This window comes from Thalia democratica, chromosome 6, assembly GCF_965202585.1.
Source record: "Thalia democratica chromosome 6, ktThaDemo2.hap1.1, whole genome shotgun sequence".
Taxonomy (NCBI): Eukaryota; Metazoa; Chordata; class Thaliacea; order Salpida; family Salpidae; genus Thalia; species Thalia democratica.
The window spans coordinates 31,797,459-31,811,808 of record NC_139170.1 but is presented as its reverse complement, the minus strand read 5'-3'; the positions used below and the strand labels follow the sequence as shown (position 1 = coordinate 31,811,808).

General features: G+C 26.5%; 1 protein-coding gene across 1 annotated transcript; it reads right to left on the bottom strand.

The window, feature by feature from the left end:
• Nucleotides 1-223: 223 nt before the first annotated feature.
• Nucleotides 224-6,105, bottom strand: LOC145838985 (alpha-(1,3)-fucosyltransferase 4-like). The gene is made up of 3 exons (XM_082946602.1): nucleotides 6,035-6,105; nucleotides 4,014-4,459; nucleotides 224-300 (listed from the first exon to the last, which is right to left on the bottom strand). Exons 1-3 carry the CDS (start codon nucleotides 6,103-6,105, stop codon nucleotides 224-226), a joined length of 594 nt encoding a protein of 197 aa, XP_082802728.1.
• Nucleotides 6,106-14,350: the final 8,245 nt, after the last annotated feature.

Here is a 14,350-nt window from a genome sequence, read left to right as displayed (position 1 = left end):
CAACCATACTAGTTCATCATGAAGTATCCTACAAAAACTGACAATTACTTTATTTGATTTTGTTATTTTCGACATAAATTTTATTGAGTGCTTGTAAGTTTAGCTAAAAATGTCAGCTTTTAAATGATACTTAAAGACTTAGTAAATTACATAAATAAATGTAAGCTATACACTAAAAATAAACATTTGAGAGTGTATCGAATTGAGTTGTAAACTGGCGATCTCATTGTCTGATTTTAAGGTGCTGAACAGCTAGCCGATTTGGTTTCGGCTGCCGGTCCTGCATACCAAGTTCACGACCTGATGGAATAACAATCTCTGTATGAAATAAAGACCAATCCTTACAATACACATCGGGCTAACAAGAGTGCTAACCGCTGATCCTATTCTTATATACTTACGCAGTCGTCCGCTTAAAGAGCGACCGACGGGACTGGAGCTTTGGACGCAGGACCGGCAGTCGGAGAACCAAACCGCTGGGCCTCATAATCTCAGACCAGTTTATTTGAAAAAAAATTATAATTATTGTAGTAGTTAATATTAAAATAATATTCTAACAAAAATATTACAAACTAAATAACTTTACATCACTAGCTAATTCTGATTATTGAACTAAAAGCCTTATTAAAGTTTTACTACAAAGACTATATATTTTCATAAAAAACAAACTTATAAGTATCTCGCATTGACCGAACTCTAGATTAATTGGACAAATAAAGTATAAAATGACGTGTTTAGTAATGTCATGTACATAGTTTTTCTTTAAGCATTAGAGTTAGGCTAAACTTTAAAAAGTATAACAATTCCAAAACGGTAGTACCTGTTATAATTGTATTAACTTTATGGTGAGTTATAATTCCACAATAAGTAGCTCAATTGAAAAGGAGCAAATAAACATTAATTAGACAATTTCAAATTGAGATTTTTATTCTACACAGTGTTTCATGCAAACGCTATGATCACGATTTAAAAACTCTAAAAAGTAAGACAGACAAGGCCATATATACCCTTATATAAATTCAGATATTTTTTGAATGTTGTTCAGATTAAAATAATGAGCTAGACTAGGGGTGGGCAACGTACGGCCCGCGGGCCGGATCCGGCCCGCAGAGTGAAAATGACCGGCCCCCAAACCTTTTTTAATTTTAAATGGAATCCGGCCCGCGGACAACATTGATCCGGCCCGCAAGTGGATGATCCGGCCCGCTAAGCATTTTCAAAATTTATATAAAATCCGACCAGCCAATTAAATTATTACAAAACTTGTACAAAACCGTTTTTGAACTATTTTATTAAACAAAACTGTAAGACTTTGACCCTGAAAACGTTTGTTAAAATGGCTTATTATTTTGTGGTGATAAAACACTATTTTGTTATAGTATCTTATTCTGTTTGAAGTCAGTTGAAGTAATCCTTTCTCAAATTATCTAAAAGCAATTGTTTGCTAAACTAATTTTGATGATCTTTCCTACCATAATGTTTTCATAAAAAAGAAGTGTCAAAAATTGCTGTCTTTTCCAGATAAGTATTGAGTTGTTTTTTAAATGTTTAAAAAAGTAAAAAAAAAATCTTTTTAAACATCGACAATTTTTTTAGGTCAAACTGCTCAAATTTAAACTTTTGTCAAATGTTTTAAGTTTAGACTACCATTTGCACTTTTTCTGCTATTGTTTTTTCATAAAGGACTTTTTGATTAATTTTATGGTTAAGTTTAATGATGACCAATTGATGACAATAGTTCCACTTGATAATAAGTTTGGTCGTCGTTTTGCAGACTTTTAACAATTAAGTGAAGAATTAGACATTATTTCATCACCGTCGATGTTTGACACCGAAAAAGTACTTAGTAATATTGTTAGAACTGTTGAACTTCAATGTGGCAGTACACAAAAAGAAAAGTTCAAAACTGAAAAATTGACAGATTTTAAGACTTACTTAACAAGTAAAAATTTGTTAATTTAAAAAAGATGACAATGAAGTTATTTGTTCTGTTTGAGTCTACATATTTTTGCAAACAAACATTCTTATCGATGTATATAAACAAAAGTGTGCTGTGTTCAAATCTTACTTATACCAATTTGCAGTCATTACTGAGAATATCTACTTCATATAAACTTCCAGATTTTAAACAACTTGTTAAAAACTTTTATGATCCAAAAATGGCTTATTGATTTCTTTTTAGTCCTGCTAAATTCTTTAAACTTAAGATTTAAAGTATAAAGTGACAGTTTTATGTTTTAGTTTTTCGTTTAGTAATATTTTCACTAGTGAAATCGATCTTAATCTAAAAGTCTACTAAACTAAAATGTTTGTTATGCTAAAAATATATATTGATTTCTTTTTTGTTTCAATATTTCGCTATTTTATGTTAGTACTCTTATTAAAGTATTTTAGGTGCACTGTTTGATTAATATTTTTTAAGTACAGAATTTAGTTAAATTTCGTAAGTTAATTATAACTTTTTGATTTTTTGAAAGTAAAAGTGTTAAAATTTCAAGCCAAAGTAATTTGATATCTAGGCTTTACTGTTTTTAAATAAGTTAGTAAGAAAATTTTAAATCAAACATATAATTTTTGTTGCTTTTATAGGATTTTTAGATAGATTTTATGTATTATTTATCAAGTCAAAGTTTGTAAACTTCTAAAGATGACCACGGAACGATACTTCATACATTTAAAAACGAACATTTCCGACCATAAACATTAACAAGGATAAGCTATCTTCAAACCTAATCGGTTTTTCAGTGCACTTGCAGATTTTCCAAAAATTTCATGCAACTAGATTTAAACAACTCTAATACATGATCAACTTTAAGTGTTTCATCGAGATCTTTTATTTATTTTTTTTTTGCATTTATGGTAAAACTGTTTATTATATCAGAATTATTTTTTGTTTTGTTTATTTTATACATACAAAAAAAATTTATTGAATCTTCTTTAGCTTTATTAAATTAAATAACAGTAGTTTAATATTGAACTGTTTGTTAATTTTTGAAAAAATATTGTCACTATAAACTCCAGGTAAGGATTTCCAAAATTAATTGATTTCGAATAGTTAGCAATTTTTTTATGTTTTAGCTTGAAATGTTAGGCTCGAGTAACTTTTAGTATCAAAATTATAATTTTTCTATGACTAACTAGTATTAATTCGGTCCAGAGTTATAATATATATAGAATTATGAATACTTAACTAAATTTAACATAAAATTTCATACTTGAGAACCTTGGTAATTAATGTATTGATTCAAAATTCTGAAACACCCGATCAATAAGCATCTAACCGGATCCAAATTTTTTTGAAATTAGCTTCCATTCGGATCCAGATCTTTGTCTAAAATTAGTTTTTAGCCTGATCCGGATAATATGTTTAAAATAGGATCCGGATCTAAAAAAGGATCCAGCTGAATCCAAAAGATGACTAACTTGAAATGATCCGGCCCGCTAAGGACTATATTTTTCTGGATCCGGCCCGTCAACTATTTACGTTGCCCACCCCTAAGCTAGACTGTAAAAACTGTATTCAACAAAAGAAAAGCCTTCAAATTAGTTATTTAAAGAAACAATAAAACTATCACATAAAAGCTTCAATTTATTTTAAAACTATAGAATTAATCTAAATTAAAACGAAATTGAGGAAAATAAACTTTTTAACTGACTGAAACTCTATTAAGGTGATAAAGAATTTATATTATTGAAGTAATAATAAAGTATACATGTTTGTGTATTTATTTTAGTACAGACATAGTTGAAATTTTTTACAAAAGCATTTTTTAACTGGTTCTATGAAACAAATTATTTTTTTGGAATTTTATGATATTAAAACATATATCAATAACATTACCTATTGGTATATTAGTGTAAAACAAAAGAATTGTGTAATAATTTTCAGAAATAAATTAAGTATAAACATGCTTAAGTAAATGCTTCTCAAACATATAAGTCCTGATTAGAACTTGTATTTTTAGATGTGTACTTAAGTTTACCTGAAATAAAAAAAGAACTGTCATACAAACACTCAGGGTTTTTGTCTTTATAAATCCAGTTGTGAATGCTTTCAACCACAATGCTTTTCATCTGTTCACTGTCTTTTTCACTAATAGCACTGCATAAATTGCACAGACCAATTGTATACCATTTTACTTCTTTGTAGTTAGTAAAATCACTCGAAAGGTCAGTTTTTCTCCATTGAAAATACTCTAGATATGCAGTGTCATTTTTATCCAGGTATTCCAGATAATCAGCTAAAACATCCATGCTTTCGAAGTCTTCCATAAAAATTACACTTTTCTCCGGAACATCATAATCTGATTTTTTAGGTCCCCAAACAATTGGACCAGTTTCCATTAGGAATCCATTTGTGTACAATTTCTCAGTTATGTAATCCTTACAATGATAACTGTTTTCCATTGACAAGTAAAACTTGTATTCTTTGAACTTCTTTTCCGGGAACCGTTCATCGCTAAAAAAATAAAATTTACTGTAAAAAATCGTCTTAAGCTATTATAATATCTTATAGTCTAAGATATTTAGTGCAGCATTTTACTTAAGCTAGCTGTTTAAAATTTGCTACTATTTAATTAAAATTAAAAATATATATATTATAGTTGTAAAATTGCCTTTTACTGCTTTTAAGAAAAAACGGAGAATGTTAGCATTCAAGTTAAAGAAAAATAATATTTAAGTAAAAATGTTCAAACAAATAAAGAAGTTGAATAATTATATTTAGACAGGGTTCGTGCGCAAAATTTTTTTTATTTAGCCTGACTGAGACTAACTCAGTCTGACATTTTTTCAAATTAAGGAAAACCCCCTTTAAAAGTCACTTTAGGTATTCGGGGTTTTGATCAGTACTATTGTAGTCTCCGACTTCAGCCAGCTTTATCTCAAAAATACTTTGAGCTTTAAAAATCTGCTAAAAGCAACTCATAGCTTAGTTAAAACTTAATAAAATAAGAATAAATTATAAAAAAGGTGATTGACCCCCTCTATGCCCTTAACATAACAAATTCAGTGATCAGTTTTAAAATAAGTGTTAAATCTAATCTATTACTAGTGAAAAAATTTAATATATATTACTAAACACAATTTTTCAATTTAAATAAGCACTAAGTAAAAACATTATAACAGAAGATTTATAATATAACGACGTGCATTGTTTTGTTTTATTAAAATTTAAAATGAAACGCTTACACGAAAATTAAAATAAGTAAAAAAAAATATTAAAGTATTTTGACTAATAATTAAAATTGAAACATAATTATAAATCCTAAACTCTAAATAAATACAGTGACTGTTGACGTCGTATCAGACTTAAAAAGCTTACACTTAAACTAAAAAAAAACCTTTAACGTTTTGTTCTTGTAAAGAAAAATGAATTGTACCTAAAATTTGTACTCCCACAAAACTTAGTACCTATATCTTAAAGCTAAGTCTTAGGGTTGTGAATATCTTTAATAACTTTAAACAAACAGTAAAATATATGAATAAACTGCTAAGAGTTTTATCTAAAAAGTATTTGGTAAAAAGCCTTTAAATTAGAAATTAAAATAGTTCAACCAACTAAGCTCTGAAAAGCATAGCTGATGTAAACAAATTCAAACACACAGCTAAGTTGTTGAACTAAACTGTAATGTTTAAACTACATTATTTTCTTATGAATTTTCATAATCTTGACGTATATAATCTACTCAAACAAAATAATGAAGATTCTTAGTTTTTTTAGAGATTTAACAAAAGGTCTTAAGCATTTATATTTACAAATACTGACTGATTTTGTCCTTAATAACTAAATTTTATTTAGAAATAAATTAACAACTCAATTTGATCCTAAAAAGATTTCTCAAATCTTTTTAATCAAAAATTTTCAAGCATTTGATTTTGAACTGATAAAAACTGATATTCTTAAATTTTAAAATAAAAAAACTGATTTAGCCTGACGTTTTCAACTTTTTTCAAAAAATTAATTTAGCCTGACGCGCACGAACACTGTTTATATTTGTACTAGTTTTACCTTAAATAAAACAAGAGATTTTACCTGAAGCACTTTCCCTCCCTGTCAAACCTATCTCCAACTGATGTTTTTTTCAGCAGATCACTGATCTTCATTCTCTCCGTGGCTCCCGGCACTAACCCGCAATTTGAGACGACCAACAACAGGAGTTTCTTCTTTTTCTCAAAACTTGGCTGATTCCGAAGTCTGGGCTGTCTCTGTATTTCTTCTGAATTTCTCCTAACACGTTTGCCATGCTCGAGTACGGGGAATAAACGTCTGAGTTTCTTCTAAAGTTTAAAGAAGTTAATACTAGACTTGAAGATAAAAGTTAACGAACTAAAGTTGTTAACCACATATTACTGTGACAACTAATTTTATCAATCATTTAAGTTAAGTTAAGTTCTAAAAACTTTTTTTATTATAAATTCAAAAAATTTCAAACACTAACTTGTAAGACATGGTTAGATTAAAATAATTGTCGTATTCCTTGAAGTACAAATTTCTCGTTTTAAACGCCGGAGGAGCTTCCATAGAATAAAATACAAATAGTTGGTCGTTGAATCTAAAATATGAGAAGTTGGTTTTTCTATTGATAATTTTTAGCTCAAAGTCGTTTTTAGCATAGATATACAGTTCAAAATCTTTAAACTACACAATGAAACTAAGTGTATAAGCTTTTGTATATTTTTATTTTTTTAAGTTATTTATAAATAAAATCTTATTTAGTTTGAAAACTTAAAAAAAAGATCTTACCTAACAAAAACTTGGTTTTATGAATTTAAAATAAATAAAAATTACGTTTATTTGTTTATTTTGTAAAGTTTATGCAAAACATAAATTCTTTATTAGTAAGAAAAACGTAGTTGTAGATAAAAAGGTAGCAACCTTTTACTAAAGCTACTCAGTAATTTTTATAATTACTTTGTCATATTAAACCATACTTGACAATATTAAAGTTTATTAAAAAAAAAACAGTTAAAAAATGTAGTCATAATTTGTTCAAGTTTAACTACTTTGTGTAAAACATGTTTTGAAAGAGACTTAAATGTCTTAAATTAAAGTTTATACTTATTGACAGATATTTGTAGACATATTAACTGCTTTTGATGTATCATGACAGGTAGAGAGTACAGCACTTTTTTTTGTCATATTGTAAAGTTCAAATAAGTGCATATGATTCTGATATGTTTTTGCTTAGTTAAAAAGAATCTAAAAAATTATAATTTTGCAAAAAAAAAGTTGCTGCCCAAAAAACTGGTCTCAACCCCAAAAATCACATATTTTTTGATTTTTCGACTTAAACAGTATGAATTTACTTATACATGTACTAGACTTATAATTTATATCTTAAATGAAACCTATAACTATAGGCATAAATTAAATATTTTTCAACTGCTTTTGTTTTATTATGACATTATTATTACACTAAATATGCAAATTTTCTCTGTAAAATTGTACTTGTTTTTTTATTTAAAAAGCAAATTCTTCTGCTGTTTTACTTTTAGTTTTTTTTTTATTTAGAATGTAAAATATGTGAAGTCAGCTAGGCAGAATGATATTACTGAAGTAATGTCATTTCAATTTTATGTTGATATATATATATATATAAATTACATTATAAACCACTTTCCGTTATTAGAAATTATGATTATTGAGAGCACATGTCTAAGAGTAAAATATCTAGACTTATACATCATAGAAAGTGCATGTAAATTTATTAAAGTTAGTGTAATTTTATTCTTTAAGTTTAATAATTTTTATTTATTTAAACAATAAATGTTTATCTGTATTAATTTTTTATTAGCTTTAAGTATGTTAATGTTTTCAAACTACTTTTAGTTAAAGTTTAAACATCTAAATAAATTAAAACTTAATTCGTTAGTTTGTTTAAATGCTTTAATTCTCTAAATTCAAAGCTTTTTATCAAATCTTTTATAATTTTAAACTCACAGCAGTAAACTGTTATTGTATTTATTTTTATAAACTGCTCTCAACAATTATAATTTCTAATAAAGAATTATATTAAATAAGAAAGTTATTTAATAAGTATTTTAAATATAAACATGTAATTGAAATGACATTACATCAGTAATATCTTTTGCCTAGCTGACTTAACACATTTTATATTCTAAATCAAAAAACTAAAAGTAAAACAGCAGAAGAATTTGCTTCTTATTTTAAAATAATATACGATTTTACAGACAAAATTTGCGTATTTAGTGTAATAATTATGTCATATTACAACAAAAGCAGTTGATATGTATTTAAATTATGCCTATAATTATAAGCTTTCATTTAAGATATAAATTTAAGTCTAGGACATGTATAAGTAATTTTATTACTGTTTAAGGCGAAAATCAAAAAAATGTGATTTTTGGGGTTTAATTTAAATCAGTTTTTTTGGGCAGCAACTTTTTAGTGCAAAATTATATTTTTTTTAGATTCTTCTTAACTAAGCAAAAACACATCCGAATCATATGTACTTATTTGAACTTTACAATATGACCAAAAAATGTGCTGTACTCCCTACCCCTACATTTTACTAACAAATTTTGCACATTTAGGGTGATTATGATGTCACAATACATCAAAAGCAGTTAATATATCTTTGAATATATGTAAATAAGTATAAGCCTTCATTTAAGACATAAATTATAAGTCTGGGACTTGTATAAGTGATTTTATTACTGTCAAAAAATCGAAAAGTATGTGATTTTCGTTGTTGAAATTAGTTTTTAGGGCAGCAGATTTTTTTATTTTTATTTTTTCTAGATTCTTTTTAATGAAGCAAAAATACATCCAAATCATAATGACTGATAAGCCTAGCAAACATCACCCAAGTACTCCCTACCCCTAGTATTTAAAAAAAATCTTAATTTCATTAGACATTATTTCTTATTAATAAATGTTTAATTATGTTATATTTGAGAGTTTATATTACAAAAAATTGTGGGCCTGCGACGAATTTTTATTTTTAGATCTTTTGGAAGTAGCTGGTTAGCTTTTTGTCAACTACCTTTATCATTTTGATATAGTATAAGTTTTCTGACCTGTATTCTGGCATTGTATCTGAATCAATCTCATTGAAATGAAAAATAACTGCACTTGACACATTGAACTGAAAACATGTTTTAAAAACTATAAAAACCTTTTTATATGAATTTGAAATTAACATATAAAGTAAAAATTTCAATTATATATTTAACAAAAATTGCCCACACTTTGTGACGAAAGTTGTGTTAAGGTAATTAGTTTAATTAATAGCATAACTAATAAAACTAAGTATAGAAATTTTTATAAATTCAAAAAAAATATTTCAACAAACATTTAAGCTAAATCTAATTGAGCTAAGAAAGTGTTTTTAATATTTCATTAAATCTTAAAGAAAAACTTTAAACTTAATATTATCTGTTTTAAATTTAAATTTAATTTAAACATTAATAAAGTAAAAACTCTTATACTTTGCTACGATCAAAGGTCACTTGACAGTTACCACAGTTTGGGGGTAGTTTTGGGTCAAAACTATATCCATATGGTTTGTACCAATATAAGATTTTTTTCTGTTTAAAAATGGTTAAAGCTTAAATGCATAAAAAAAGAATTGTCATATTTAAATTTACAACTTGATAACAATCTATTATAACACTGAAATATTGAATAAAATAATTAAATAGCCATCTTCTTTTTTCAAAACTTACTAGTTATTGCCATATTGTAGTCAAAGTTGTACAGCAAGCATATATAGTAAAATTTAAATTTTAAAATTATTAAGTTTTATGACTACCAAAAACATATAGTTCTCCCCCCTTCTTTCACCTCCATACTAGTTATCACCTCCTGAATTACTTAAATAGCCAGGGTGCAATATGGCCTTCATTAGCATACTGTATTTTAGACTTATAAACTGTATGCTACAAAATAACTTTTAAGAAAAGTTCGAGATGGTTCAAATTGTGACAGTTAAAGTTCTGATATCTCTAAGTTATTGTGAATTATCTTTTATAATAAATGTATTTTATGTTTACTTTACCATCATAATATATTAGAAGTTCATGTTTTATATTTTTAACTCACTTTTGAGACCTGGCCTCCTAAAGATTAAAAATATTAATGTAATTTAACTTTTCATCTAACCTTTACATTAAAAAAATTAAATCTCTGAACAAGCGCCAGTATTAGTAATAAAATCAAAACTTACATTTGAATTGCTATTGACACTTTCAATCAATACTTAGCAGCTTTGGCTGCATTGATTAGTGGTAACCAAAAGTAAGAGAAATGGTAAATACTATTAAACAAGCAATTAACAATTTAATTGCAGTACAGTACAGTGCTTCCTCGCTAATCCGGTCCTCGCTAATCCGGTTCCTCGCTAATCCGGCCGGTTTTAGTCGAGAAGTCGACTTATTTACTTTAACGTTTTTAGCGTTTAATTTCATTTTACTTCGAAAAAGTATTCAATTTACGTTTTATAAGTATGCAAGCAATATATTGTTACGTCATAATAAAGTATCATTTGTATAACCTTAAGGTTCTTTTCATACTTTTCCCGCTCAGTTGTAATAAACTTGGTTATTATTCATTTGCAATTTTTCTGTCTTTACTAAGCAAGTTACACTTTAATATACTACAATCAACATGTCTGGTTGAAAAATGGATAAGACAGCAAAGAAACGAAAACGCGTTCAACTAACAATTGAAAACAAGTTAAAAGTTTGCGAAATGGCAGACAATAATGTGCCTAAAGCTGTTATAATGAGCCAGTTTAACATTGGTAAGTCAACTTTAAATGACATTTTGTGAGGCGAAGAAAAGTTCAAAAAGTTTAAAGCCAAAACTTATAAAATTTTGTTTCGTTTAGTTTTGTCTGTTTTAATTCTTTTTTCTTTGAATAAGTAAAATAAATTAAATTAACAGAAATTTTATAGTACGTTTTGTTATATACATTCATAATATAACTAAGGTAGATAATTTGTAAAAAAAAGCGATATTTTGTTCTTATCCGGCTAAAGGCAAATCCGGCCGTATTTTCAAAAAAATCTTGCCCAACTTGGCCGGATTAGCGAGGAAGCACTGTAATAACATAAGTTTTTTTGTTATTAGCAGTTTTCCAGCCAAGTATTTTCACACCCATAAGTATAAGTTTCTTGATTATAAATGTTCTACAAAAAATTAAAATATTATTAATCAATTTCTAACATGTTTTTCAAAAATACAACTTGCCAATGATTTTTATTCATGTTTCAAACAATTCACAACATTAGAGTTTCATCACTAATTAAAAAAATAAATTTATTTTTTGACGACTTTAACATACTTATTATAAACTAAGTTGAAAACAATAGAAAATATAGATAACTTTTTAAAATAAAATTATTATATGAATTTTGACAATTTCCCTAAACATTTTTTTTCTCTTTATCATCAACTCAAGAATATCTTGTGCAACTAAATTATGACCTCATGACCCCTTAAATTTCTATAATTGCCCCCAATGGGCCACTTGGCTATGTTTGGGAAACCATGATCTAGTCTTTTTCAAGCTTAGTAACACAATGTTTTTCTAATTAAAATGGGATGAATGTAGTCTGCATCTTTTAATTTCAAAGACCGGACAGGTTTGAAAATTAGACTAAACAATCAAAAAAATCAGTCACAGTCTTATACACACACTTAGAAGAGATCTTTCGTTTATTAAAAAACAAAAATTTTCAATTCTGTAGGAAACAAAAAAATATACTAGCAACTAGAAAAATTTAAATACCCTAAACTAGATTTTTTAAGTAAAAAATTAAAAAAAAATTTAAAACAGAAAATTATTATTTTACTAAAATACTTAATTTTATACTTTTACTTCTAGATAGAACACTTATATTTGAGATTAGTTAGTTAAGTTTGGTTTTTTTTTCAATTTGAGTAACTGAGAAAACAAAACTTTAGAAAATTACTTTTGTTTACTGTAGTTAAGAAAAACTATTTTTAAAAACAACAAACATTTTAAAAAATCCCCAAATATTGTACTTGATGTAGAAAAACTAAATTTTGATAATATTTTGAATTTTTTGTCAAAAGTTTTCCTTAAAAACAATGTTTAAATTAATATTTGCCTTAGTTTTTTTTATCCACCATTGTTCTGTATAGTCTAAATTAGTTCTTATAGGGCTTTCTAAAAACTGGACTGTGTATGCATTTTCAATGTGTTCTGGTATGTTTTCCTTGTTAAATTTTTTATTATGTATAAATAGAGCAAACTTGTCTTTTATTTCATGGTTTTTAGTTTAGTTTTATTGTTTTTCCATATGTTTCTGCGGGCATTCCACCTCTTTGTAAAGCTGTTTATAGTTTGTCTATGTATAATTTTTTCCATATGTTGCATGTAGCTGCATATATTCCATAATTTTTGCAATTTAAATGTTGTTTAATTTTCATATTTATCTTATTTACTTATCATATTTTTACTATAACTTCCAAAAATTATAATAAAGCACACTTTCCTAAACAATACAAAATATCCTCTCTGGATTGTAAAAAAAATTAACTTAGATTTATTACTATAAGAACAAAAAAGAATTTTAAATAGACAAATTGTAAAACTCAACTCAAAAATTAAACTGTTTTTCAAAAATATTTGGACAAAACTTGATGAAAAAAAAAAATTTTTTAACTATAAAAGACTAGAAAAAAGATCACAGCACATAAATAAATTTAACTGGCTCCAAAATAAACAAAATATTAGAAGAAAAAATTAGAAGAAAAAATTAGAAGAAAAAATTAGAAGAAAAAATTTCCACAACCAAATCAGCAAAAAAACTAAAAAATAAAAACAAATATGATAGAAACAGGTACAGATCAAGACAGAAATTTAAATAAAATATTGACTCAGCTAAAGAAAATGGATTAAATAAATTAGTTATAAATATAACAGATAACCAACTATTACTGCTAAACCATGGACTAAACTTTGTTCCTACACCACAATGGACAGAAGACATAGAAAAAAAGTTTAAATTTCTTACAGAAGATACAAGAAGAGCCCAGTGGAAAGATTTTTATAAATATAAAGACATAGAAGAAACAGATCAAAAAACACATATTCCAACAAAATTAAAAATTCCCACACTTTCTTTACCATCACAAACAGACATAAGCCAAGAAATAACACAAAACTAATACACAGAAAAGTTGAAGACTTGAAAGAAAAAGTAAAACAAGATTTTAAATATAAAATTCAACTTGAATAATGAAATGAAAATCGCATTAAGAAAATTAAAAAAACTAGTAAATCAAAAAAAAAATAGAATATATGCAGCTACATGCAGAAATTTATACACTGGACAAACTATGAAAAGCTTTACTAAGATCATGGTTGCCACTTGTTTTTTCAAAAAAATTTCTTGGTTTTTCAAATTTCTTCCAGGTATTTAAAAAAACACATTTTTGGGTCTATTTTTAGTTAAATGTTAAGTCTAAAGTAAAAAACTGTGTTAAATAGTATAAAAATATTGAAAGGATAATGTAAAACTACTTTGAATATCATTTTTTTCAAAAAAAAAAATTGATGATGACAATTTTTTTATTTATATGAGATTTTTTGAGTCAAATCGAAACTTTACTACTGAACATGTGAAAATAGTTAAAATTCCATGTTTATCCAGTGATTTTTGTTCAAAATTCAAGGTTTTCCAGGTTTTTTTTTAAATTCCAGGTTATTTTTGCCTAAACTGTCAAATTCCAGGTTTTTCAAAGTTTTTTTCAGGTTTCCAGGTAAATCAGCAACCTGTAAGATGTAGAATGCCCACAGAAACATATAGAAAAACAATAAAACTAAACCATGAAATAAAAAAGTGATGTCCCTAGCATTCGTTTTGTGAGGCTTAGTGCAAAAATAATTTCTCCCTACCTTTCTATGTTGTATAATAGTTGTGTTGAGTATGGTGTGTTTCCTAATTCTCTTAAACATGCTGAGGTAGTGCCGATTTATAAAAATGGTAAAAAAAAACAATGTAAATAATTATAGACCTATTTCTTTTTTGTCTCCTTTTTCTAAAATTTTTGAGTCATTGGTGTGTGAGAGACTGAGTGGTTATTTTCTGTCAAATAATTTACTGCACTGCAAACAATATGGGTTTAGAAAAAATAGTACAACTGAGTTAGCAGTAAATCAGATTGTTGAGGAACTAATTGAGGCTGGTATAAAAAAAAGGTAGATTGTTCTGTTTTTTTGGATCTTGCTAAAGCTTTTAATACTGTTAATCATAAAATTTTAATATCAAAACTTAAATGTTATAATATAAAATGCTCAATGTTAAATTTTATTGAAAGTTATTTAAAAGATAGAAGTCAGTCTACTGTTGTAAA